The sequence below is a fragment of the Aedes aegypti genome, chromosome 3 (genome assembly GCF_002204515.2).
Source record: "Aedes aegypti strain LVP_AGWG chromosome 3, AaegL5.0 Primary Assembly, whole genome shotgun sequence".
NCBI lineage: Eukaryota > Metazoa > Arthropoda > Insecta > Diptera > Culicidae > Aedes > Aedes aegypti.
Window position 1 is genome coordinate 409,387,252 of NC_035109.1, and position 24,506 is coordinate 409,411,757.

The 24,506-nt window shown below is 37.2% G+C and overlaps 1 protein-coding gene across 8 annotated transcripts; it reads left to right on the forward strand.

The window, feature by feature from the left end:
- The first annotated feature begins 1,246 nt into the window (after positions 1-1,246).
- LOC5573218 (heat shock factor protein) lies at positions 1,247-22,123 on the forward strand. Of its 8 annotated transcripts, XR_002501110.1 has the most exons (12): positions 1,247-1,486; positions 6,280-6,388; positions 6,456-6,793; positions 6,863-6,979; positions 7,045-7,130; positions 13,951-14,037; positions 16,965-17,915; positions 17,976-18,081; positions 18,583-18,660; positions 18,936-19,074; positions 20,532-20,693; positions 21,231-21,275. XR_002501110.1 is itself a non-coding variant. In XM_021848640.1 (11 exons), the coding sequence occupies exons 1-11, from the start codon at positions 1,382-1,384 to the stop codon at positions 20,564-20,566; spliced, it is 2,151 nt and encodes a 716-aa protein (XP_021704332.1). In that variant the 5' UTR covers positions 1,247-1,381; the 3' UTR covers positions 20,567-22,123. The 8 variants fall into 8 exon arrangements, 4 of the variants coding, with proteins under 4 accessions (XP_021704332.1, XP_021704328.1, XP_021704329.1 ...); XR_002501111.1 differs by lacking the exon at positions 18,583-18,660 and having other exon boundaries at positions 21,231-21,739; XM_021848640.1 differs by having other exon boundaries at positions 20,532-22,123.
- Positions 22,124-24,506: the final 2,383 nt, after the last annotated feature.

The following is a 24,506-nucleotide window of genomic DNA, read 5'->3' on the forward strand; positions in this document are numbered from 1 at the left end:
GTTTTATGAGGAAGTATCTCCGGAACTTCCTCCAGGAGTTTCTCCGGAACTTTCTCCAGGAATTTCTCCGGAGATTTCTTACAGGGATTTCTTGCAGGATTTTTTTCCAAGATATCCTCCGGGGAATTTCTTCAGGAATTCCTCATGAGGGCCCATTCACAAATTTCATAACGCTGGTGGGTGTCGTCGTGGTGTTACGGCTCATACAAAATTTGAAAACTATTCATACAAAAAGCGTTACGAGGGGGTGGGTGGGTGTCGAAAATAGCCATTTTTGGCGTTATGAAATTTGTGAATAAACCCTGAGATTTCCAATAGCAATTACTCCAGGGATATTAAGAAATTACTCCGAGGATTTTCTCTAGAAATTTCTTCGAGTTTTTTTTCAGAGATTTTATCCGGAGATTTCCTTCAAAATTTCCCTAGAGAATTGAACCAGGAATTTCTCCGGAAATTTACTCCAGGAATTTCTTCAGGATTTTCTCCGGGGGTTTTCTCTAGAAATTCCACCAGAAATTGCTCCGGGGTTTCCTCCGGAAGAAATTCCACCAGAAATTGCTCCTTTACCGGGGATTTTCTCTGGTGATCCCTCAGGGGATTTCGTCCAAGAATTCCTCTGGGGATTTCGTCCAGAAATTCTTCCGAGGATTTTCTACAGGAATTTCTACTGAGATTTCCTTAAGAAATTCGGCGGTGATCGAAAAGAGGCAGCGAAATCGAAGGCGAAATCTGAGAGAGACGAAATTTAGATCATCAGAGATCTCGATCAACAGGTGGCGGTAGTGTGTAAACGTCAAACACAAACAAAAACGACGCGAGCGCTGCGGTTGGTCGATTGACCACCTAACCAATATTTGAATCGATCGTTAAAAATTTGGTCGATGGACAGCGATGAGAGTGTGACGTCTGTTTGTCTGTAGTTATACGAATTGGTGAAACGGTTCACAGCCTAAATGGATTGTTTTCATACGAAAATCGTTTCCGTATGAAAACAACAAACAAAAAATTCCATTTGATCTTGTTTCTGGAAAAAGAAGCCTGAGAAAGAATCGTGTAGAAAATTTGTGATATTTTTAATCTATATTAATGTGAATTTTAAAACACAAAACGGCTAGTTCTTCACTCAAAAAAAAAAGTAAATAAAAACCAATGCTTTGCATGAGTTTTCCGTGTGTTATTCGCTCTTCGTATGTTCGACGCCACTCATCGATGAAAGAAAATATCAACATAAGCATCCCTAGTGCTGTCAGATGAAGAGACGAAAACGCATTCGAGTTTTGTTTTTCTCCGTCATCGAATGTGAATCGAAGAAAAAAAAGTGTCCGACGAGATAGTAGTGAAATTTTTCCTAATTTTCCATCTGTAAAACCGAAAAATTGTGATGCATACTTTCACCGAAACGGGGGCGGGCGTTCCGGCCTTCCTGGCGAAGCTCTGGAGACTGGTGGAAGATCCCGAAACGAACGATTTGATCTCCTGGAGTACGGTAAGAATTTCGTCGTGTTGATTTGCGAAAGAAAAATGGCCGACGTGTTTTCAGTGGAAAATTAGTATCAGCAGTGGATCTGGATTTGTATCAAGATGAAAATCTTTAAAAATGTTTATTTTTCCGCGGAATGAATACATTTTGCTCCGATATTTCGTTTTACATCAAATTTATGAATATGAGAGCGAAATGGCGCCAATGTTAGCGATGCAATGTTTAATGAGCAATTAATTGATGGAGAATCAAATTTTGCAAGGAACTGGACTGAGACACGGTTGGGCTATATTACTAATTTTCGATTATTAATATTTTCTGAAGTGAACATTGTATGTACGATACATAATGTTTATACACATTTTATAATTACAGAAGTTCTTATTTTTACAAACAATACTGTTTTAAAGATATTTTGTGTTGTGAATGGAAGACGTAATTTAACTGGTTATATGTCTAGTCGTATCATATTACATGTAAAATTATCACCGATAGTAAAAAAAATACAAAGAATTAGGTGCAAAATTTATGTAAATAAAAGTTTTCCCATAGTACCATGATATCAGATTTTGATCGCTGTTCGATTTTATTTTGGATAAATTTAAAAACAATGGCAACGATTTTGTAATTCAACCAAATTTTTAACTGTTGATATTCTAAAAAGTTTGAAACTACAGGTCGGACTCGATTATTCGGAGTATGTTACATACTTGTGATTTTTGTTTTAAGCTTTTTATACAGAATGTCACACATTAAAACTCGAATTTACGCAGTGCAGGTATTCAGATTCGTAAATTCAAATGAGTATACAAATTTGATTGTTTTTTCTTATATATAATGAGAATCCTTTGGGTTCATTCGCAAATTTCATAACGTCAAAAATACTATTTTTGACACCTATAATTGACTTTGTATGAGAATTTGAGTAAATATGAGAAAATATCAGTTGTCGCTTAATTCAACGTAAAAAAAAGTGCAATGAAGAGCTTTCTATAATGATAGTGAGAAAAACGGATTCTTGTCTCTTCTGTTTTTTTTTTTTCGCATATTCAACTACATATCTACAAAGTACGACGAAAGAGACTGACCTTATTGATTGCTCTAATAACGAACAACATACAAAGCTGTTACGATATCTATCATACTACCAACAAAAGTCAATGAATAAAGAGCTCTCACCGCATAGCGAATACTTACTTACTTTACTGTTGATGGCACTACGTCCTTCAAGACATGATATGCGCCACATTGTTTTGTCAACAAACACGGTCCATGGCTGCTTGCCTCCAGTTTCTCGATTGCTACACGCTTTCAAGATACTGCTCCACTTGCTCAAACCACTTAGCTCGTTACGCCCCTCTGCGTCTTGTGATGGCCGGATTCGAGATGAACACCATTTTTGCGGATATGATGTCCGGCATTCTCACAACGTGCTCCGCCCATCGTACCCTTCTAGCTTTGGCGACTTTCTGCATATCCGTAGAGTTGCGCAAGCTCGTGATTCATTCTTGTCCTCCATACGCCGTTCTCACATACTTTGCCAAAGCACGACTTCCGGCAATGATAAGTCTTCGAATTTCTCTGCGCAATATTGAACAGGAGGCAGCAAAGACCATCGCCTTGTCGAGATCCTTTGCGTGTTTCAAATGGGTCCATTAACGCACCCGACATCTTCACACAGCACTGTTAAATATCCATCATTGCCTTGATCAGTCTAGTCAGTTTGCCGGAAAAACCATTCGTCGTCCATAATTTTCCATAGCTTTTCGAGGTCGATGGTGGCCGCTTTGAAATCGATGAATAGGTAGTCGTGCTTATTCTGCGCCGCGTGTGAGTCGAGACGAGTCGCTCTCACCGCGAGTGACGTGAGACGACTAATGTTATTCAAATGGGAGCGAGTCGACAATTGTCACCTCTTTCGACTCGTGTCACCTCACACGCCGCGCAGAATAGGCACGAGTGTGTAGGAACTTAATATTCGCGACACTTTAGTAGCATCTGTCACAACATAAAAATTTGATCCGTTGTCGATCGCCCGTCCGCGAAACCGGCTTGATAACGTCTCACAGGTTTGCTTAATAGCGGCGATAGATGGCGGAAGATGATCTAGGAAAGCACTTTATAGGCTGCGTTAAGAGTGGTGATCGCTTGATAGTTATCACATTCTAAATTGTCACACTTTTTGTATACTACTCCCGGCTTCCACTCCTCCGGTAGCTGTTCTGTTTATCAGATTCAGGCTATCAATCGATGCTGGCAAGTATCCGGGCCCAAAGTTCCAATCCAATAATACCATCCTTCTCAGTTGCTTTGTTGTTTTTGAGCTGTGGGAGCTGGCACGTCTCTGTACTGATGAAGCCATTCCTCCTGCTGGCTTAGTTTTCCGCCTCTGTACCATTCTGGTGTTTATCGTAGTGCTGCTTCCATCTTTCAATCACCTCTCGTTCGTCAGTCAAGATACCTCCATCCTTATCCCGGCACATTTTGTATTGCGCACAAAGCCTTTGCGGGATGCATTGACTTTCTTGTAGAACTTATGCGTTTTTCGAAAACGATACAGCTACTCCATCTCTTCCAGGCGGCGCTTTTTATCCCGAAATAAATTGCTGTCTTCGCTTCAGTTTGTATCGTTCCACATTCCACATCATCGCCCGCGCTACAACCTTCCATAAATCAAAACGTGGTCGATTTGCGATTCAGTCTGTTGGGGTGATCTCCAGGTGTACTGATACGGGAGGCTGTGCTGGAAGTAGGTACTACTTATGGCCATGTTTTTGGAGGCGGCGAAATCAATCAGTCTAAGGCCGTTTTCGTTCGTAAGCTGGTGAGCGTTGAACTTCCCTATAATAGGTCTGAATTCCTGTTCCAGGTCAACCTGAGCGTCACGATCTCCGATAACGATTTTGACATCATGGCTTGGGCAGCTGTCGTATTCACGTTTCAACTGCACGTAGAAAGCGTCTTTATCGACATAGTCACTTTCTAGGCGTGGGCTGTGCACGTTGATTATGCTGATATTGAAGAAACGGCTTTTGATCCTCAACTTGCACATTCTGGTGACGATTGGCCACCACCCAATCACGCGCCTCTGCATTTCGCCTATCACAATAAAAGCTGTGCCCAGCTCGTGTCTGTTGCCGCAGTTCTTGTAGATCGTTATACGTATATACCGCCCACCCTTTCCAGTAAACCTCCTGCAGCGTTACGATGTTGAACTTGCGGACCTCAGTAAGTCGGAAAGAATGGGGGTACTTCCCAATAAATTGACAGGCTTACAGTTCCATGTTCCGAGCTATTGAAAGACTATTTTGTAGGACACCAAGTTATCTTTATTCATTTGCAATGACAATCATTCTAATTTGCATAAATCATTAAGATCTGATATTCAACAAGTATAGTTTTGTGAGTTTTGAAGAACAGTTTTGAAGAGTTTTGAACACTTTAGAATGTAACGGATGTGGCCACTCGGACTTAATGCCCGGAAAAATCGACTATAAAATTGTTGGATACTAAAATAGTTTAAATTCTCGAAATGTCGATATGAAACAATAGTTCATACAGCTACAAAATGGCCACTTTATAGTAAATTTGATGCGTCAGGGGAACCCGAAAATGATCATTTGTAGGATAAAACAATTGGAGGAAACATGGTGTTTCGTCCAGGATGCGACGGCCCTACGTTGTGAATTTTTTTTAACCGACTGGACTCCGAACGACGAGAAAGAAACTCGCTGATTTACTACTAAACGATTTATTGCTCCCCACGGAGAGGCAATGCTCCTGCTCGGTAAGGGTTACGATAAGCACACTAAAAATACATTCATTCGCTTGCACCTTAGGCTTCGTGGCCGTGCGGTTAGTGTGTGGGTTCGATTCCCGCTTCAGTCCGGAACATTTTTCGTCAGGAAAGTTTTTCGACTGTGCCACTGGGCGTTGCATGCTAGTCCGTTGTCTAGTGTGGTGCTTCCTTCAAAGGGCAAATCGTCCACTGGAAGCATTAACGTGTCGGTGTCTTTTAAAAAAGAAAAAAAAAAGCAGTACGGTAATGATAAAGGGAAGCAATGCGCAACAGATAACTTCACCATGCCTTCCGTTGTTCTTGGCTGTTTGCTGCTACCCGTTCAAAGGTGAACAATAGTGATTGGGCTGCTGTTCTGCGCTGCGTTGCTTGAGCGTTATTGAAGCAGCCAACGATGACGCCGACTGCGATGCAAGAGCGAACACATGGTATTCCAATTCAATGGATCATTGAAGGTAGTTTTTGTCAGTGCTCACCGCATCAAAACAAAGGCGCCACTGTATATACGATTTAACATTGTGACAGCATTGCAGTTTTGTCAAACACACAAGGCTACGGTGGCGCTATCTATGCTTTCCATAGCGGCCGTTTTGGTTATTTTAATGATCAATTGTTTCTCAAAAGTTCACACTGATGCGTTTTTCTCAAAATTCTTTGATATAGTGATCACATTATGGCATATTCCGGAAACTATATGTGACTTGAAATTTGCATACCTCCAGTGGCACAAAAGCACGGCACCCTTGTTTTCACCCAACTTGACCCAGTGACCCATCGGAAGAACTCCAGCCACAGGAATATCTCCGAGTTTCTCCACTTTTAGAAACTGGGTTCGAGTATACTGACAAAAAAAAATAAATAAAAATAAAATAAAATACGTTAAGTATCCACTGAGCGATGAGAGTTTGTGTTTTACATTCACTCCGGGTTATATGGGTTGACATTTTTTGTCCATTTACCTATTTTGAAACATAATAACAATGATCTACTTTTTTCATAGGATGGGAGAAGCTTCATCATACAGAACCAGGCACAGTTTGCCAAGGAATTACTACCACTTAATTACAAACACAACAATATGGCAAGCTTCATACGACAATTAAATATGTGTAAGCTACATACCGATTACGAAATAAGAAATCTATTTTCAACTAAATTTTATTCACTCTCAATCAGATGGGTTCCACAAAATAACGTCCATAGACAATGGTGGCCTACGGTTTGACAAGGATGAAATGGAATTCACTCATCCCTGCTTTCAAAAAGATCATCCTTATCTTTTGGAACATATCAAGCGAAAAATAGCAAACTCGAAGCAACAACAGCAGGACGATAAAAGTGGTCTCAAGGTGGAGGCTATGAACCGTGTATTGACGGAGATGAAGCAAATGCGAGGCCGGCAGGAGTCTTTGGATACGCGCTTCTCCTCTATGAAGCAGGAAAATGAAGCCTTGTGGAGAGAAATTGCAATTCTCCGGCAGAAACACTTGAAGCAACAACAGATTGTGAATAAGGTAATTAAAAAAATATAAACTATAAATGTTTCCAGCAGATTAGGAGCAAATTCTTGTGTATATTTTTAGTTAATCCAATTCTTGGTTACTATTGTACAACCATCTCGAAGTGGGCTTGGCTCGATGGGCAACGGAAACAACAAACGCCGATTCCAGCTTATGATCAATGATGCACCTGAATCAAAAGTAGGTGTCATGATTCATTATATCGTTTCTTATCTACAAGTTTTCCTTCGTTCAATTATTTACAGCACAAGAAAACCGAGGGTAGCGAAGGTGCCTCCATACAGGAATTAGGTGAAGCTCTCGAGGCGTATGGAAATGAACAGGAGTTGCTGTAAGTACATTACGCCTGAGTAATAGCTGTAGATAAATTATTTGTAGCACTTGTATTTTCGTTTCAAACCCTTCAAATCTGCTTTATTAGCATTTCTTTTTTTTTGTTCTGACACTTCTTGCATTAGTGTAGTAATCATTTATTTTGCTATCGTTGTACGAGTTTACTATTATCATATCTAAAAAACCCCAGAGTTGTCTGTCTGTCAGTAACACCTCGACATGTTTCATCGAAAAGTTTCATTAAGCGCTATAACAGCAATTTAAGAGCACTACAACAGCCAAGTGTCGGTCAGGCTAGCCTCGTTGGGTAGCTACACGGGAAAAATATCTGCGGTAAAAATGACTATATTAGCTGACTACGCCCATTCTTTAAACTACCATGGAATTTCAGACAAATTTACCATGTTTGCGGTACATGCCACCACATTACTGGTACAAATTTTGAAAAATGTTTTCGCGACAACCTGAAATCAAACCAAGAACCTTGGTATCGATAGTCCCGTGCGTTCTCTACTCGTCGATGCCTTGATGAGGAGTGGTGGTAAAACCTGGTAAAACAATACATGACATGCAGAATGAATGTATTTCGATAGTCCAGTTCGCTGCGAGTGCGACTAAATTTAAGAAATCGTATGCAAAAGGCATTACCCCGTTTGGCATAATAGTTATTTATCACAAGAGACTAAGAGAACCGATGTTTAAGGTTTTGATTATATAGCATAGAAGGATGATTCCTTCGCCATATTTTTATATTTTTCGGTAAAACGCCATATTTTTATATGTTTCGGTAAAAAATCGCCGAAATCTGTATTTTTCAATTTATTTACCGAACTATTATTCTGATAACGATAAAATTCGGAGATTACAGTGAAATGGGCTGTATGTAGATCAAATAATTCAGTTGGTAATGTTTTCTTTTGTGATAAAAATGCATTTGCAAAGCATATAATATAGTTAGTAAATTGTTATCAAATTTGTTTTAGCCCAGTAGCTTTCAAAAAATGTTTAACTAAGTCAAAAGTGGTGGACATATGATAGGTCTCCACCCTCAAATTATTTTACAGGATCTGTGAATCAGTTTATCATCACTTGAACAGAATATGACAATGATCGATCACCACGTGCGCAGCGATTTTTTGGGCATCGCATTGCAATTTTCGAGAATTTTCTCCGTGTTGGTAAACATTGACACATTATCGAACAGTATCCATAAAACAAAAATAACTGATTAATCGCGGGTTGAAAAGGTTGCAACAATGTTGCGCTCTGTGATTGTCATGATAGTTTTGCTTTTGATTGTATCCTTATCCGCAACAGTTGGGACAAACGGTTGTGAGCGAGCTTTGATGGCAATTTGATTCACTGCTCTTATATAAATTGACGCTTATATTGAGCTGTTCGGTATTCCAATCCAATACAGTTGTTGTGGAAGCGATGTAGGTATGATAGGCAAACAGTTTCAACATTAAACAAATCGCACTCGCTCTGCCCGCGTGTGTAGTAACATGAGTTGGATGGATATGGGTTATGAAAGGGGTCTGCGTGATCTGTGGGGATTTGAATTATAAACTTGTAACCAACTCAAGTTATTGGGTCACCAAGTGGCTCGGTAGCTTAGTTGGTGGGGATTGCTTATCAAACCTTCCGGTCCGCCTCATAGTTACGTACTATTTGGTGCTGGGTGTAGTTCTTGTTTTTCCAGCTGTATTGAAAAGCATGAGCCATAGTCTTTGGCATACAATCGGGTCTTTCTTTAGCAGAAAAGAACCGAAATGTCTATCGACGACCGGTGATTGCTAGCAGATATAGTGGAGAGCTTGTCTTGATACGTTCATCGCTTCAAGCTAGTTGAAAAACTGAATACACTGATTGCCTGTCGATCAGAGCCGAACTAGGCATAGATCGTCTACATACATCTGAATCTACATGTCTCCGATGTATTACATCGTTCCAGGTGGGAGTTATCTGATATGTGAATATGGTACCATAACAGAATTTTCCATCTGAACGAAGTGATAAATCATAATATTCCGCAAACTGTATCACACATCTACAGAATGTATTGCGTGAAGTTAAGACACAGCAGAGTATTGGGTACATAGGACCAAGTCCCTGCCGGGTGGCGCGAAACTGATGAGCGATAGACAATAGAATCAACAACACTGCCATAAGGGATAGTAAGCATGTGACTATTGTCGAAACTATGATTAGGAGGCAAATCAACATCCCAAGATCAAATTTTTGTTACAACCCAATGTAGGTATTATTAAATTAGGCTGTAGAAAATGATAAATATCTGATCACTTAGGAACCTTGCAACAGGTAATAAATGCCCGTAGTCTGTTTTATTCGAATACACATGTATAAATTGTTAAAATTGCCGAATCATACGCGGAATTTATTAAACGGATCATGAAATTAGGACTGAAATCATAATGATGATAGATTATCAACTTTCCTTTCGTCTTGCTATTTGTTACCGTTAGAATCACCAAACTGATTGGTTTCCCACTACTTACACCAATACAACAGCACGAAAACTGAAGTATTATAATCGCGCGTTGGAACTTTCAATATCCATATATTACATCAATAGTGAATTCTTGTATGTAGCCAGTATAAATAACAGAATCATCAACTTCTTGAACATTCTTCAACTGAAAACAGGATGCTTGTTTTATCAAACATGCTCAATCTGCACCTAAAATCTCGGATCCAAATAGTTTTCTAAATAAAAATTGTATCTAAATAAAACGTGTAGGCCAACAAAACATAATTGAGTAGGAGTTTACAAGTTACTTAGCACATGAAAAGCAGTTTAAATTAATCTATTACTAGATCAACACTAATGCTCACATTTTTATATTCTCATTTCATCATGGTCCTCATTGCTCGAGCGGAGACGAACACCCTGGAGATGGAAAAATCGACAGCGCTACGATAAGGAAACGTAACAGATGAGAAACTATCGATACATTTATCAATTATAAAACCCCGTTTTAATGTTAACACTTTGTTTCTGTTTTTTCTGTTTTTTTTCGTTTCAGCAATCAAATAACCGAACCAACTCTACTATCTTTTCGTTTCTTCTTCGTTATACTTATAGTCCTTCTGGCACTGAACCGAGTGGTGCGCCTTCCGCTTTCTTACTGGTGCTGTTTTTCCTGTACATTTGGCATAGTGTCGGAGGTGGTGTACTGTATTTGCTATACAACGCACTACTTTCGATATTGTGCTTGGCGTGTGGGGAAGCAGTACTAGTGGTGAAGCGGAGGGCGCCATTCGGTTTAGTGCCAGAGGGACTAAATCTATTTAATGTATCTGAAGCTTGTGGGACCGCTTTAATTCCGGCGCCTGCTTGTGGAAGATCCCGGTGTGCTAAACGGTATAGGACATGTTAACGGGGGAGGCTTGGTAGGTCCTCACCCAGCCCGTGTCTAGATGGGCGGATAATTGTCTGCCAGGGTGTGGATTGAGCAATTACAATTACAATTACCAAGTGGCTCGGTAGCTTAGTTGGTAAAGCGCTCGTCTGGCATACAAAACTCTTGGGTTCAAATCCCAGCAAACCACGTGGATTTTTTTCATAATTTCACCCATAATTTGTCCATCTTTACCACGCGTAATGAGTTAATTAATTTAATAACCATGCGGATTGGAATTCCGAACAGCTCAATATAAGTGTCAATTTAGTATGAAAAATGTTTACAGTATTCAGTAAAAATTCACCGAAATCCGTTAAATTTCGACGGAATTATGGTGTTTTATTTTAGCGAACTGTTCAGCTGTTGAGATTACGGTGAAATTCACCGATACCGGTAATATAATTTAAGTACGTCCCTTCTAATTTGACTTAATTGTCAATGAAAATTGTATTCTTTATGGTCTGATTACGCTTGGAAACATTGATTGTTGAAAAATGCCTAAAATTTGTGTAATCCAATTCTTATCATGGAAAATGAGTAATAAAAGATGTTATGTAACACATAGTTTCCCAAACTGTGGGTCGCGACCCCCAGGGGGGTCGTGAGCTGCTCTCTGGTGGGTCGCGAAAAAAATCTCAATGTGTATTAATTTTGTTAGAAATTTTTACTACATTTTAAAATGTCTCTTGGAATTGATTTAAACAGTTTGAAATTATTCTCATTTATTTATTTCAGCATTTCTGTTAGAATGCCTGACTATCGTTAGGTACTGATGATCAAGACACTAAATGTGACATTTAAATTTTTATTGGAAAGATGTTAGAAAATAGAAACTCCTTCGATATAACACCCAGCTGTCAAAATATTTTGTTAAATATAAACCTTATTTTTCACGAAGAAAAGTTTTGTGCGTATACTGTGAAGCATTTCACATCAATGCTACTGCACAAGCTACTACTGATTGAAATCGAGATTTACATACTACATTTCTGTGTCAAACTTATGAAACATACACTTAATTTAGCCAATAGTGGAATTGGAAATATTTGTTTAAAAAATGTTATCATTATTACTGGAAGACATATCACAGAATTGATAACTTTCCAGTTGAGAAGTCTAAAAACTTATTTTTTTGATTCATGAATTTCTTTATAAAGTTCATTGATATTTCCATCAAAAATGTATTACGGTGAATTACATTAGAATTAGTGACATGGGCAAGTGAGCAACATAGTAAACTCTGTAATTTAAATGTTCTTGATGCATACCTTATCCGACAAATCAACCATAGACTTCGAAAGTTTTAGCGGAAAACTTATTTCACAACAGTTTGCACCTGGTGGGTCGCGAGGAATATGCCTGACGGCTAGGTGGGTCGTGCACTCGAAAAGTTTGGGAACCTATGATGTAACATGTTCAAGTGTTTGGAAGAAACTCAACATTCCCAAATTAACGATTTGACTAAGAAAAAGTGAAACAGACATAGCGAAAAAACTATGTCTTCTTCTACGCAATATGGTCCACAAAAGAGCTTTGAGTTGAAAAAAAGTGCCTATTTTTGCCTATGGCAGGTTATCATTATTTCCATTGGCGAAGCTTTCAAAAATGTCTAGATGAGTTTGTAGCAAACTGATAGAGTAAGTCTTGGATTGATTGAAATTCCGTAATGATTCCAGGAAATCTTTGCTTCATTCAATATTGTAACAAAGATTCCGACGTTTTGTCCTATTTGTTGATCTTTGGTCTTTTGTCCTTCCGATCTTTTGTATTTTGACCCGTCTGTTCAACGTTTTGTCTCTCGTTATTTTGTCATAGATTTACCAAGATGATTAAAACTGTAATTATCGTTAAGGCAATGCTTCAGTCAAAAGAGAATCGAGCATAAGATTTCACATAATAGATTCCTAGCAAAAACTAGTCTTTACACACTAAGATCAAATTACCGAATTCGGTAATCCATTTACCGAAATCTCAACAGCTAAACGGTCGGTAATCGGTTCGGTAAACGAATAGATTACGGACCTTTCGGTAATTCGCATTTTAGAGTTTACCGAGTTGTCGGTAATCCTTTACCACATTTACACCGATATTTTTTATTCGGAAACGCATTTTTAGATAAAAACATAGACAAAGTTAGCTAATGGCTTTTTTATCAGTAATGCTTTCATATAAAATAATGACACGTTTCCGGATCCAGCATAATATGTCGATGAGACGGATGGGATGTGACGACGGGGGCAATGCCATATTTTCTGCTTGAGCACAACAAGAAAGCAGTGGACACTGACGACGCTGGACTGCAAATAATTCTGTTAGTCCATGGATAAAACATTTAATATCTTTTTATTCACCTCAATTATAACGAAGCGTCCGAAAAATCTGTTGAACGCTGAAAAATATCGTTTTAAAATACATCACAGACAGTTTCGTCGCAGCGGGGAAGCAAAAATAAACATGATGAATTGACGCTGTCATTCAGCCAAATTACAGATCTCGGTAACCTAATAGCCCGTTTACCGAAACTTCAGTAAAATGATATACCGTTTTCGGTAATATCAACGATTTACAGAATTTTCGGTAATTTTGTTGACAGGTCATCGACAGTTCACCGTAGTTCGGTAATTTGATGACTGACGTGCTGTCAAAAACAGCTTGATTACCGAAACATCGGTTATTATTGTTATTTACATATTTGTTTCGGTGATTTTATTTACAGAACTCGCATGCTCTGTTTGAGTGTGTAGTTTTTAAATTCACAAATATGAAGCAGAAGGAATCATATGATGAATGAATGATAAGTTTATAAATTCTGCCAAATTAGGTATGCATTTCAATGTTTTTTTATCATTGAATTTTCACAAGTTATAGAGTTGACTTTATTGTAAACATATCGTTATTTTAATAATATCAATTTATAGTTGAAATAAATGCAAAATTCGGACTCCATAGATTTTTGCTTAGATCTATCGTTTTGATTTGCACCTCATTTTTATTTTTGTCTATGTTAAACCTGGCGCATTGCGAGTCCATTGAGCCATGCTGAGTTGTATGGCATTTAACGACCTCTTGCTAACTAATTGAAAAATATATGCTCAAATACTGTGCACCGGAGAGAACTAATCAGTTTATTGATATAAATGTATAATTACTTAAAAAAATGATTTGCATTTTCGTTGCCTTCAGTTTTTCCGTTGTTCTTTTCCCTATCGTCAACTAGTGCGGATATATTTTTTCAAACTACTCTTAGATCGTTAGAGCATGTTGCTTTGTTCAGTTCTTTTACTAACACATGCTAGTGACCAAGCGTTTACTTATAATCACTTTGTATCTAACAGTTTGGTTTGCGTATAAACTATCTCAATTTGACATGTGTTATGTTATACATGCTTTTAGGTCGCAGGATAAGAGTAAGAAAGTAAAACTCACAACTAGTGGTAGCATTAAAAAGGAAAAATCGCAAAAAACGAAGAGTTCTGACAGGTAACCATTGACTATTTTTTCGGATACAAAGTTTCTTTTTATTCCTACTAACGCTTTGTTTTGAAATGTCTTTTTATTTCACAATTGTGGGTGCTCCTTATTATGTGTTTTTGATAATGGATTATTAAAATAAAAACTTAGACTGAGGCAATATATTTTATTTACATTTAGTTAACCCTTATAACATTATTCATCAAACAGTGGAATTTATATCAAACTTGATAATAACAAAAATATAGATGCTCGACATTCAATAACAAAAATACTGTTAGAGTTCTTAAGATGGCTTTTTTGCTCCAACCTTTCATGGCGCCCAAATAGTGGCACGGTCGTGCTGAGGGAGACGAGATCTTTTTGGGTGTAAAATGCTCTGGAGTTTCCTCGACATTAATATTTTCGAGGTTGCAACCTAATATTCAAATGCAATATTCAATAATTGGCGAAGAAAACTCTGAGTTGTTAACCGTGGATGTGCTCAGAAAATACTAAGGTTATAAGCAGGCTATGTCTTATTTGGAACGTATATTCAGCAAAAGCTGCGTTATATACACTCAGCCAAATGCATCAGCGAAATACATAGCAACCTCTTATGAAAATTCGTCACAAGAAATCGGATTAAATTCATAAATTTTCCATAAGACACCAACATTGGAAAATGAAAAAAAAAAAAAAAACAATGCGACCACCAAGAATCAATTCAAGAACCTTGCGATCGACAGGCCCGTGCGTACGCCAGGCGCCTATCGACTTAAACCAGAGTCGCCAGAGTTGCGCGAAGAGACTTTTTTGAATGATTGTTCTTCTTCCTCCTAAAGCATAGCTCCAGAGTTGCTCGCTGTCACTATCAACGCTTAAAATTTTCTGATTTGGACAGGCCGACTGCGATACAAATCGGATCATTCTATATCACATCAACATCATGCTGTCTACGCCCTCACCAGTGCATTGATGGCGATAGACTCTGGATATCACTGATGGGTTAAGTTTGGCCTTGAATTATTAGCAAATAAAATGGCATTTTATCAGTACACACTTAAATCAAATCACCGACTTCGGTATTCTAATTGCCGAAATCTCAACAGCTTAACGATCGGTAAACGAATAGATTACTGACCTTTCGGTAATTTGCGTTTCGCACCTCAGCTGTCGAAACTACCGAGTTTTTGTTGAACGTTTACCGTAGATCTGTAAATATGGTGCATTTGGTTCCTCCGGATAACCAAATTGCTATTAGGAAAAAAGACACCGTAAACGTATAATTCACATTTTCACCTTTATTTAATCTTCTAATATTCGGTGATCTAACCCATAATTTACCGAAACTTCAGTTAAATATTTTACAGTTTTCGGTAATACTGGTGATTCAAAGAAGGTTCGGTGATTTTTTATAGCTCAACAATAGATTACCGGAAATCTGTAATTTCACTCCTGACACACTGTCGATTACCGAAACTTCGGTATTTCTGTGAATTGCAGATCTGTTTCGGTAAATTTATTTACCGAACGCTCACACTCTGTTTGAGCCTGTACGATATTTTTGACAGTGCTGTAGATGGATGGAAGTTATATGTTGGTCACTGAAAAACATTAATAGCTTGGATAATTAGTAATTACCACGTGATCACTCATTATGCAGTGATTGGGATCTAGAGTACGATGTCGCATCACTGATGTTGGATGCCAAATGATATGCCAAAGTGATATTGATAGCTCGCAAGTGACATTGATAGTTTTAGTATATCAGCCATCAGCTGATATGACTGATATTGAGCAACTCTGCAACTCTATCTGTTTTGCTGGTCTGCTCGATAGGTAGACGGTTTACAGTTGGATAGGTAGATTTGCTTTCACTCTTCGCGCAACTTTCCATTTATAGACTCTGACTCAAACGCTATGTGTTCACATTGCGATATCCGTTCCATCTTTCATAATAAAAATGTAAGATAGTCCAGTTCGTTGCGTGTAGAGTAACGGCCGAAAAAATTAAAGTGATTTTGAAGTTATGCTCTGGATAGTTGCTAAGCGTAAGTAAGTCAATGAACTTACTAAAATGTAGGGAATAACTATATCTGTGGTTTAAAAATGCTCACAAGATCATGTATAAATACTGAAAAGCATATATGACTACGCCTTAGCACTCGATTTACAACGGGAGATTGATTTTAATGCAGAAAATGGAAACACGTTTTTTGTTCACATTTGAGAAATTTCGAACAACTTCAAATTGGTATGTATGGATGAACAGTATGTATAGATCATCGTACCCACAGTATCCAAAATATATAGGGGTCCGAATTATATTGGTTACCCAACTCATTTCCATAGCAATTACTTCTAATATACATGTCGATGGGTACCTCCATCGTCACCTGTAGATGGGTGGATATAGAATCTATATTATACATACATTATCATAATGTTCTGTTCTTCATATTAATTTTAATTTTAATTCAAACATTAACTTACACAGTTTTGACAATGTTTTGAGTGGAAAAAAGAGGCTTCCAACAAAAAGTTTTCAAAATCTTCTAAAAAAAGATCTTGATTACAAATTGATTGTTTATCAACAGTTGCACTTTCAGGGTCCTACCTTAACCTTGCGGTAAAGTCCATCAAGAAAAACCTCGCTGATGGTGTCTGGGTTAAACTCCTGATTGGACTAGAATCTTGACTTCCCTGAGCATAGAGTGTCAATATACTTGTGCAAAAATGGCAACTAAAATAATAAAGTTCTCGTGTAATATGTAATTTTAATGATAGCTCCTGTGGCATTTGATTTTCAAATTTGGATCATCCTACTAAAGAGACATATGAATGATCCCATGTTTTGCTGCTGATTGATTGCTATTTGTCGTAGATTGTAGTGTTAACAAACAAATTAGAATTAGAACAATTTAACGTTTATGCCACATTTTTTACGTTTGCAGGGCATCCGAAATACCTGAAGTAACGTCACCAATATCTATGACGCAACAGTCGCCGTATCACAGCGCCAATGAAATTATAGAAGAGGCGCAGTACAGTCCACAGTTTGCCACAGGTAATATCAAACAGGAAGCTTTTGATCTATCATCAGGCGTTACAGATCACTCAGAGCAGATAGTCAGTGATGTTGTTGAAGATGATCAGATCGATGGCGAGTATGACGATGAAGGATATCTTGTTGATCATGTTGACGAGATCAATCCAAACACTATGCAGTTTTTCGATGACTCAGATATGCTAAACACTCCAATGGTCATCAAAGAAATGCAAAAGCAGGAACAACTCAAACAAGAGCAACAGCCCATGATACAACAAAAAGCGACCAATAAAGGAGAAAGTTTGCTCAAGAACAGAAAAAGTAGCGTTACAAACAAGGATCAAAAAAGTCTGCTGAATAGCAACAAAATAGCGTATTCCGCACTTCCGGGTAGTAGTGCTACTGTTGTCAAATCCGGTAAAAATATGATTTCCCCTGGAAAGCAAGTGTCTATGAATAAACCTGTGACCATAAACGCCGGTCCTTCGGGAACAAATAATTTTGTTCCCAGTGCAAAACCATCCACCTCAATGGCCTATGGAGTCGAAGATTTCAATGTTGGAGAAGTTCCAACAGATATATTCGATGATGACAGCAACGTCCAAAAGGAATCTCCAATGATAGGGGGCTTCAACTTCGAAAGCGGATTTTATAACCCTAACGTTAACATTAACGAAATGAAAGGAAAACAGTTGCTACAACCTGCACAACCACAACTTCAGCAACAGCAACAAAATCTTCAAGCGAATGTCTCGAACCAAGCAGCTGGAACGGATGAGCATGATGAGTCATCAAATACTGGTGCAATGGCTAAATTTATCAGTAACAATGCAGATTTGAACAGGCTCAGTTCATTGTAAGTGTTTTTGTTGCATCATGTTGAAAAGAAATGTAACGATTTTTTTTTAATTTTCAGGACGGATTACGGTCAACACATTGATACCGTCCAAACAGATTTGGATTCTCTGAAAGATCTTCTCAAAGGAGATAACTATCAATTTGATGCTAATACCTTACTTGGGGTAAGTTACTATTGACACCACAACGGTTATTTCTCGCTCTATTCAGGTAATGAGAGCAAATATCAGCTTTTTCCATAGATATTTTTGTTATCATTTAAAGCATAGAGTTCGTTTTCATTATCTCTCAGTACCATAAGCTTATGTTTTGCTCGGTAAAATAACCATTATAAAACATGATTCTACCCAAAAAATAGAATCAAGCATTATATTGAGCAATTACAAGTAGTATACGTTTTTTAGTGTATAAGTTGCTATTAATTGAAATTTACCTGTTTTCTCCTTCCAACAATAACTAAATGAATTGTCTCCAATAAAACAATAAAACTAAAAACAAATCAAAATAATAATAAAAAATGACGTTGATGACGATGCTGCCACCAATGATGATGTTAATGATGTTCAATGCTGCCGCAAATACAACATTGGTGATCGATTTAAAATATTAAACACTCCAAACCATAATACACACATTTACCAATAAACTATTGCAACAATATATAGGCGGCTGGTGGAAGTGGACCACAGTATGGCAGAGTATATTTTGCACCAGCCTCATTCGAAACCGACGCTTTAAATAAGGTTAGAGAAATTTGAAACCATTAAATACTAAAACCGAAACGCGCTTCTTTCAAACTCCTGAGACTCTTCCGTTGAGTTTCCATTGGTTGAACTTATTAATCGATGATCGGTTCTGTGACAAGTATGATACAATGGTTTAATTAGATCGACAATCATTGAAATGACATGCGATCCAAATATTCTGTTGAAACACAAACATCACAAAAGCAGAGGCTCCATTCGCCGTCGGCGTGAGTGACAAAATCAAAATCTAATGCCTTTTCCAATACTTGCAGCTTTTTAGTTCTAATGACGATATTATGGGAATGGACTTTCCCATGAACTTGCCTGATATGGCAGATTCGCAGCGAAAGGCTGTCGATGGTACGATTGCAGCACCTGTCACTAACAGTAATGAAACCAATAACCCATCGGGTAAGTTTTTTGATTCGAGTTTTTATCTATAATGAATACGATGACGAATATAGGTGTACGGTGTATCAAATAAAGTTGAAAACGAACACAATAGTTATATTGGAAGATATTTTTGCTTTAAACATAACGATGAATGTTGACCAATGATCTGTATTGAAAGATATCTGATAGTATGCTGCGTGTATTGTATTGAAATGAGATCAGAAATAATAACTATGGCCAGGTGATCATTTCAGAAACTACATGTCAAATGGTCCTATCTGCAAAAGCGAAACTCTTGGTTATGTACTCTTTAGATTATTACGATGTTACAATAGTCTTTCTGGCATGGCAATCTGAAAAAAATATGTCTGAATTTGTTGAAAAAACATGTGCTCGCCGAAAGAAATCGTACTTAAGGTGAAGATGAATCGAAGCCAAACCTCAAATTTTCAAGAGCACGGATCTGGAGAACCAAACATGCGTTTAAGCTGAAAACTTGATTGATTGGTCACTCGCTGGTGGTGACCAATCGATCAAGTTTTCAGCTCAAACGGGTGTTCGGTTCTCCAGATTTGTGCTCTTGAAAATTTGGGGTTAGGCTTCGATTAATTTTCACCTTAAAGAGAGCTTCTCTTTGGCAGATAGGACCATTCGACATGTTTACTGAGTTTTGAGAGCAAAATTCATCAATCGAATCACTTTCTTTACAGAAGATGCAAAAAATAATTATTTGATGCGTAGATTTAGCTTCTGTTGACAGTATTGCCTCACTGTGCAATTCAATTCATTATGAAGTTTGGGCACATTGAAGAAAATATTTATGATTTTATGCTTTTAATGTAATGCAATCTGCTTTTGGGTTTTGTATGATTACAACCATTCTCTTTTTCATAATTTATGCGATTTTTGATTTCAGATTGTTCTTATAAACGAGGACAAAGAGTTGCTTTAATAGATTCACACATAATAATAAAACCCTTTCGTTTTGTCTTATTTTTTGTTATCTTTTATAAACCTGACCTGTCCTAACAAAACTGATCTCACTTCAATGTATTATGCGGTTGCATGATTTTTCGTCTTTTCGAAAAAAAAAAATGGATGTTCGCTAGAAATAGTTCTGTTATTGCAAGTAATCACTATGAATGGTGTCGATTTCCCACGCTCTTTCATATTCAAATAGACGTTATCTTTAAAACGAATGTTCATAAAAACAACACTACCCAACAATACGTCTCTGTTTCTCTTGCTTCGAGCTTGTTTACTTGTCGTAAATGCTTTGTTGATCATTAATTTCTTTCTGATGTTCACCAGAAAATATCACATAACCCAAATTTCTTCAAGTATAGCCACTCGATATTTTGATGCTAACCTAAACGATTGGAAAAAAAAATGTGATGCTTTCTTTGAAAAAATATTATTGGGTAGTTTTGTTTTTATGTGCGTTCAAATCAATAAATTATGACTTCTCTTCACAGGAATGTCTGTAACGACGTTGAAGAAATTTGGTTGATAGTGGTTCTTGTTGTTATTTGGTTGTTGTACAATATTAGCAGGGAAACTCTGATGATGATCATGATGTGTGTTATCTATCTGAGTGGGAAAACCGCAGATGTTGTGGCTGCTGAATAAAGTATCAGGTATCTATAAGTACAGTTGTCCTTATTTAATTACGGTGATTCTACTGAAAAACGCGTTGTATGGAAACATAATATGTATTATGCCAGTCATTGTTATATAGGCGTGTTTCATACTATTGAGATTGTGTTCGTGTGTCAAAGGTTATGTTTTAAGAATGTATGAGTGTGTGTATGTGTGTAAGATTTGTAAGAATGTTAAAAATACTCTAAAAATTGAAATAGGTGAAAATTGGAAAACTTTTCTTGGTTTCTCAATTATAACATTATCAACTTCTCTAAACATTTCGAATCAAATAGACTATCCGTACTTTGAGCTTTGCCATAATAGTCTGGCAGGTGTATGAGAAGTAGATAAAGTTATGATTCAATAATATGTCCAATTCGTTTTCAAATCTGGGTTAAATCAATTGTAATCCGAATTCATAACCCTTATGCGGTTCCGGTCTTTTTTATTTGGATACGTCAACCCAGGTTTTGAAGCGAAAGCACTTAATTTCATAATGAAGTTCTCCCAAATGATAACATTCTTACTTACAGGCCACGTGTCACCAAGCCCGACTGGGTCATCAAATCAATTAATGGCATACAAGACCAGTTTGGGAAACAATAATGCTTGCGATTATATTGATTTGAACGAATTGTTGAATTTGGATGGCAGTAATGAGGGGCAGTCGACATTGAACTAATTTGCTAACTCATACCTGTTCTTTGTTTTGTTATGGATTTTCTGTCCCATAAATTGATTCGTCGTCAAGAATACGTTCAAAGAGGAATACACTACCAAAGCATTTTATGCAGCGATTTCTGCACAACGATTATATCACGGCTGAATTTGTGGAACAGGTTATCCAACATGCATATTTTATTGTTTTTTTTTTTACACACATGTATAACAACTTATCAAAAATATTTTTATTAAAATAAACATGTATATGTCCGAATGTTTAAATAAGTGATCTGGATAAAAAGGTAAAAGGTTCATATAAACGAATAAAACGAAGGATATCGGAATCAAACTTTGCGTAGTATGTAATAAAAAATGTAAATTGATTGTTTGAATTTTCAAAAAAGAATGACACTCGTAGTTACCTTATCTTTCTATACAGTGAATGTATTCCACACTACGAAGACAGTTTAGGCTAGGTTCAAAAAATGTAGAGACAATATAAAAGTTAAAACATCAACTAAAAGTTGTACCTGACACTCGTTACAGCACATCAGAGAAGATGCATCAGTTTTGTTCAATTGACCTAGCTTCTTAGGAATCTAATTCAAACAAAATGCATTTATCTTTATTGCTGAACGTTTAGAGCTCTTGCATTGTTTGCAAAACACGTGGAACATTCACTTACTATAACGAATCAGGTATAAAAACCTGAACATTTGTACGCCTTAAAATACACGCATATGATAGGTTTGCTAACGAGCAATATTATATTTTTGTTGAAAAAAGAACGGAAAGAAATCCATAGCCAGTGATGCATTTCGAACTGAACGCGAGCCAAAAATGAACGGAACGCGAGCCAAATTTGCACGAGAACGCAGTAGACGGTGAACTCCCGAGCATGAGCCAGCCGTTGCTCAAGAACGGCTCGTTCAGATCACAATTAAGATCTGAGCTCTTATGTGAGAAATAACAGGTTGAACGCCGTGAAGTTACTTGAATACAAAAATCATACTGCCTAAGATGCTTTCAACATCAAAAACATAACTTTGGCATAAATTTCGTTGGTGTATTAGCCAGAATCGATTGGGTTCAATTTTTGGCTCGCACGGGTTCATATTTTTGAACTGAACAATGTTCAAGCCTACTTGATCTCTGCGTTCAACAAAGTGAACTGGAACGCAAACTGAACGCGTTCAAATGCATCACTGTCCATAGCTATGTGGTGTAAGGTATCCCAGAGTTATTTGAAGCATGGGAAATCCCGTTTGAGTTGAGCATTTCAGCTCTGTCTCAAATGAGCGCAACATCTCCTCATCTTTTAGTGTCGACAGAAAACATACAATTCAATTGATACAATTTAACTTAATACTATACATATATTTGACTCATTTTAAATAATTGGCAGTCTGGGTTATGCTGGCTTATTGAATGGCTATACTCGGCTTATTGAGCTTGATTAAAAATTATGGATTAGTCGTAGTGCCGTAAAGTCCCGTAATTCTGCGCAGATCCTAATTTCATGCATTTTGGAAAACTAATATCAAATTGAGAAAAGGTAGGTTTTTGTAAAACTATGAAGTTTGGTCACCACAAGCCGACATCAAAATGGACAAATGTCTAAATTTTCTACAGATTCGGAAAATTTTGGACAAAATGCACGGAATTAAGTAAGCGCAGAATTGGGCACTTAACGTGCCCAAGTGACATAAGTTATTAATCAAATGCTGTTTTTCCATACAAAATGCCCGTTTGGGGTGCTGTATCTCAGCTTCTGATAGTCCGAATTGGCTGAAATTTTAATGACGAGCTTGAATTTTTGCCTGTAAGGGAATTATTACATTGCAGTCATTTTACATTGAGTTTCAGAGGATTGTTCAAAGACAAAAGTAAGTAACCGAGAGACTTTTTTATTTAATTCTAAAACGGTAAGTTGTGGGTTGTTGGTCTGTTCCACAAAGTTGTTCAATTTCAGAAGTCACACAAATTTGCAGAACACACCAAATTTCCACGACTTATCGTTTTCGAATTATTTTAAAAAGTCTCTCGGTTACTTACTTTTGTCTTTGAACAAACCTCTGTAACTTTATGTAACATGACTGCAATGTAATAATTCCCTTACAGGCAAAATTTCAAGTCATTTGTAGTTCGTCATCCAAATTTCAGCCATTTCGGACTACCAGAAGCTGGGATACAGCACCCTAAACTTGGGCATTTTGTATGGAAAAACAGCATTTGGTTACTAACTTATGTCACTGACTGTATGTATTTTGTAGTGGGAGATCCCCCAGTACCGCACCCAATATCGGACAAAGTCGAAAAATTGACAAATCATGGGCAAAATCGTTAAAAAGTTGACGTATCGTCTTAAATATTTGATTTGATATTATATATTGGCTTTTCTCGGTGACAACAGACAAAAACAGCATATTTTGCGTTACGCGTTTCGGCTTACTTCACTTCAGCCCTCATCAGACGCCTAAAATTACATTTATTTAACAGTGACATATTTTTTCTTATTTTGAGTTTTGAGAAAAATATGCTGTTTTTGTCTGTTGTCACCGAGAAAAGCCAATGTATAATATCAAATAGAAGTTCACGGTGATCAATTCAACCAAATTCTTAAATTTGAGTCTAATTTGTAATTATCTTTAATATGGCAAAATAGTATCGATCACGCAAGCATGATTGAATATAATCATAGTTTGTAAGTTCGTCGATCATGGTATCGAACATGCAATAAAAATAAGAAGAATAAACATTCACAACAACATCGTAAAATTGAAGTAAAACTGAAAAATCTTCGTGTAAATATTGCTAATGAATTGAACTGGTTATGAAATACTATTGCTGGAGTAAAAACATTCGATGCATTATAAATTAACAGAAATCGAGCCATTTCCAGATTGGGTCCGGTGTTGGAAGCCACATATTATGGTTGGTCGATTTGGTACTAGTAGAATACATCATGAAAATTTAATGTCCAATTTAATATTTATATTTTCAAATTTATTTTTGTACGCTACAAAAATGATAATATTTATCATAAATGGGTAGCAAGATCACATTAAATCAATCTTCTTGAATTATGAATTTAGTAGCCCTAATGTCCGGTGCTGTGGGATCTCCCCTTATTTTCCAACAATCTT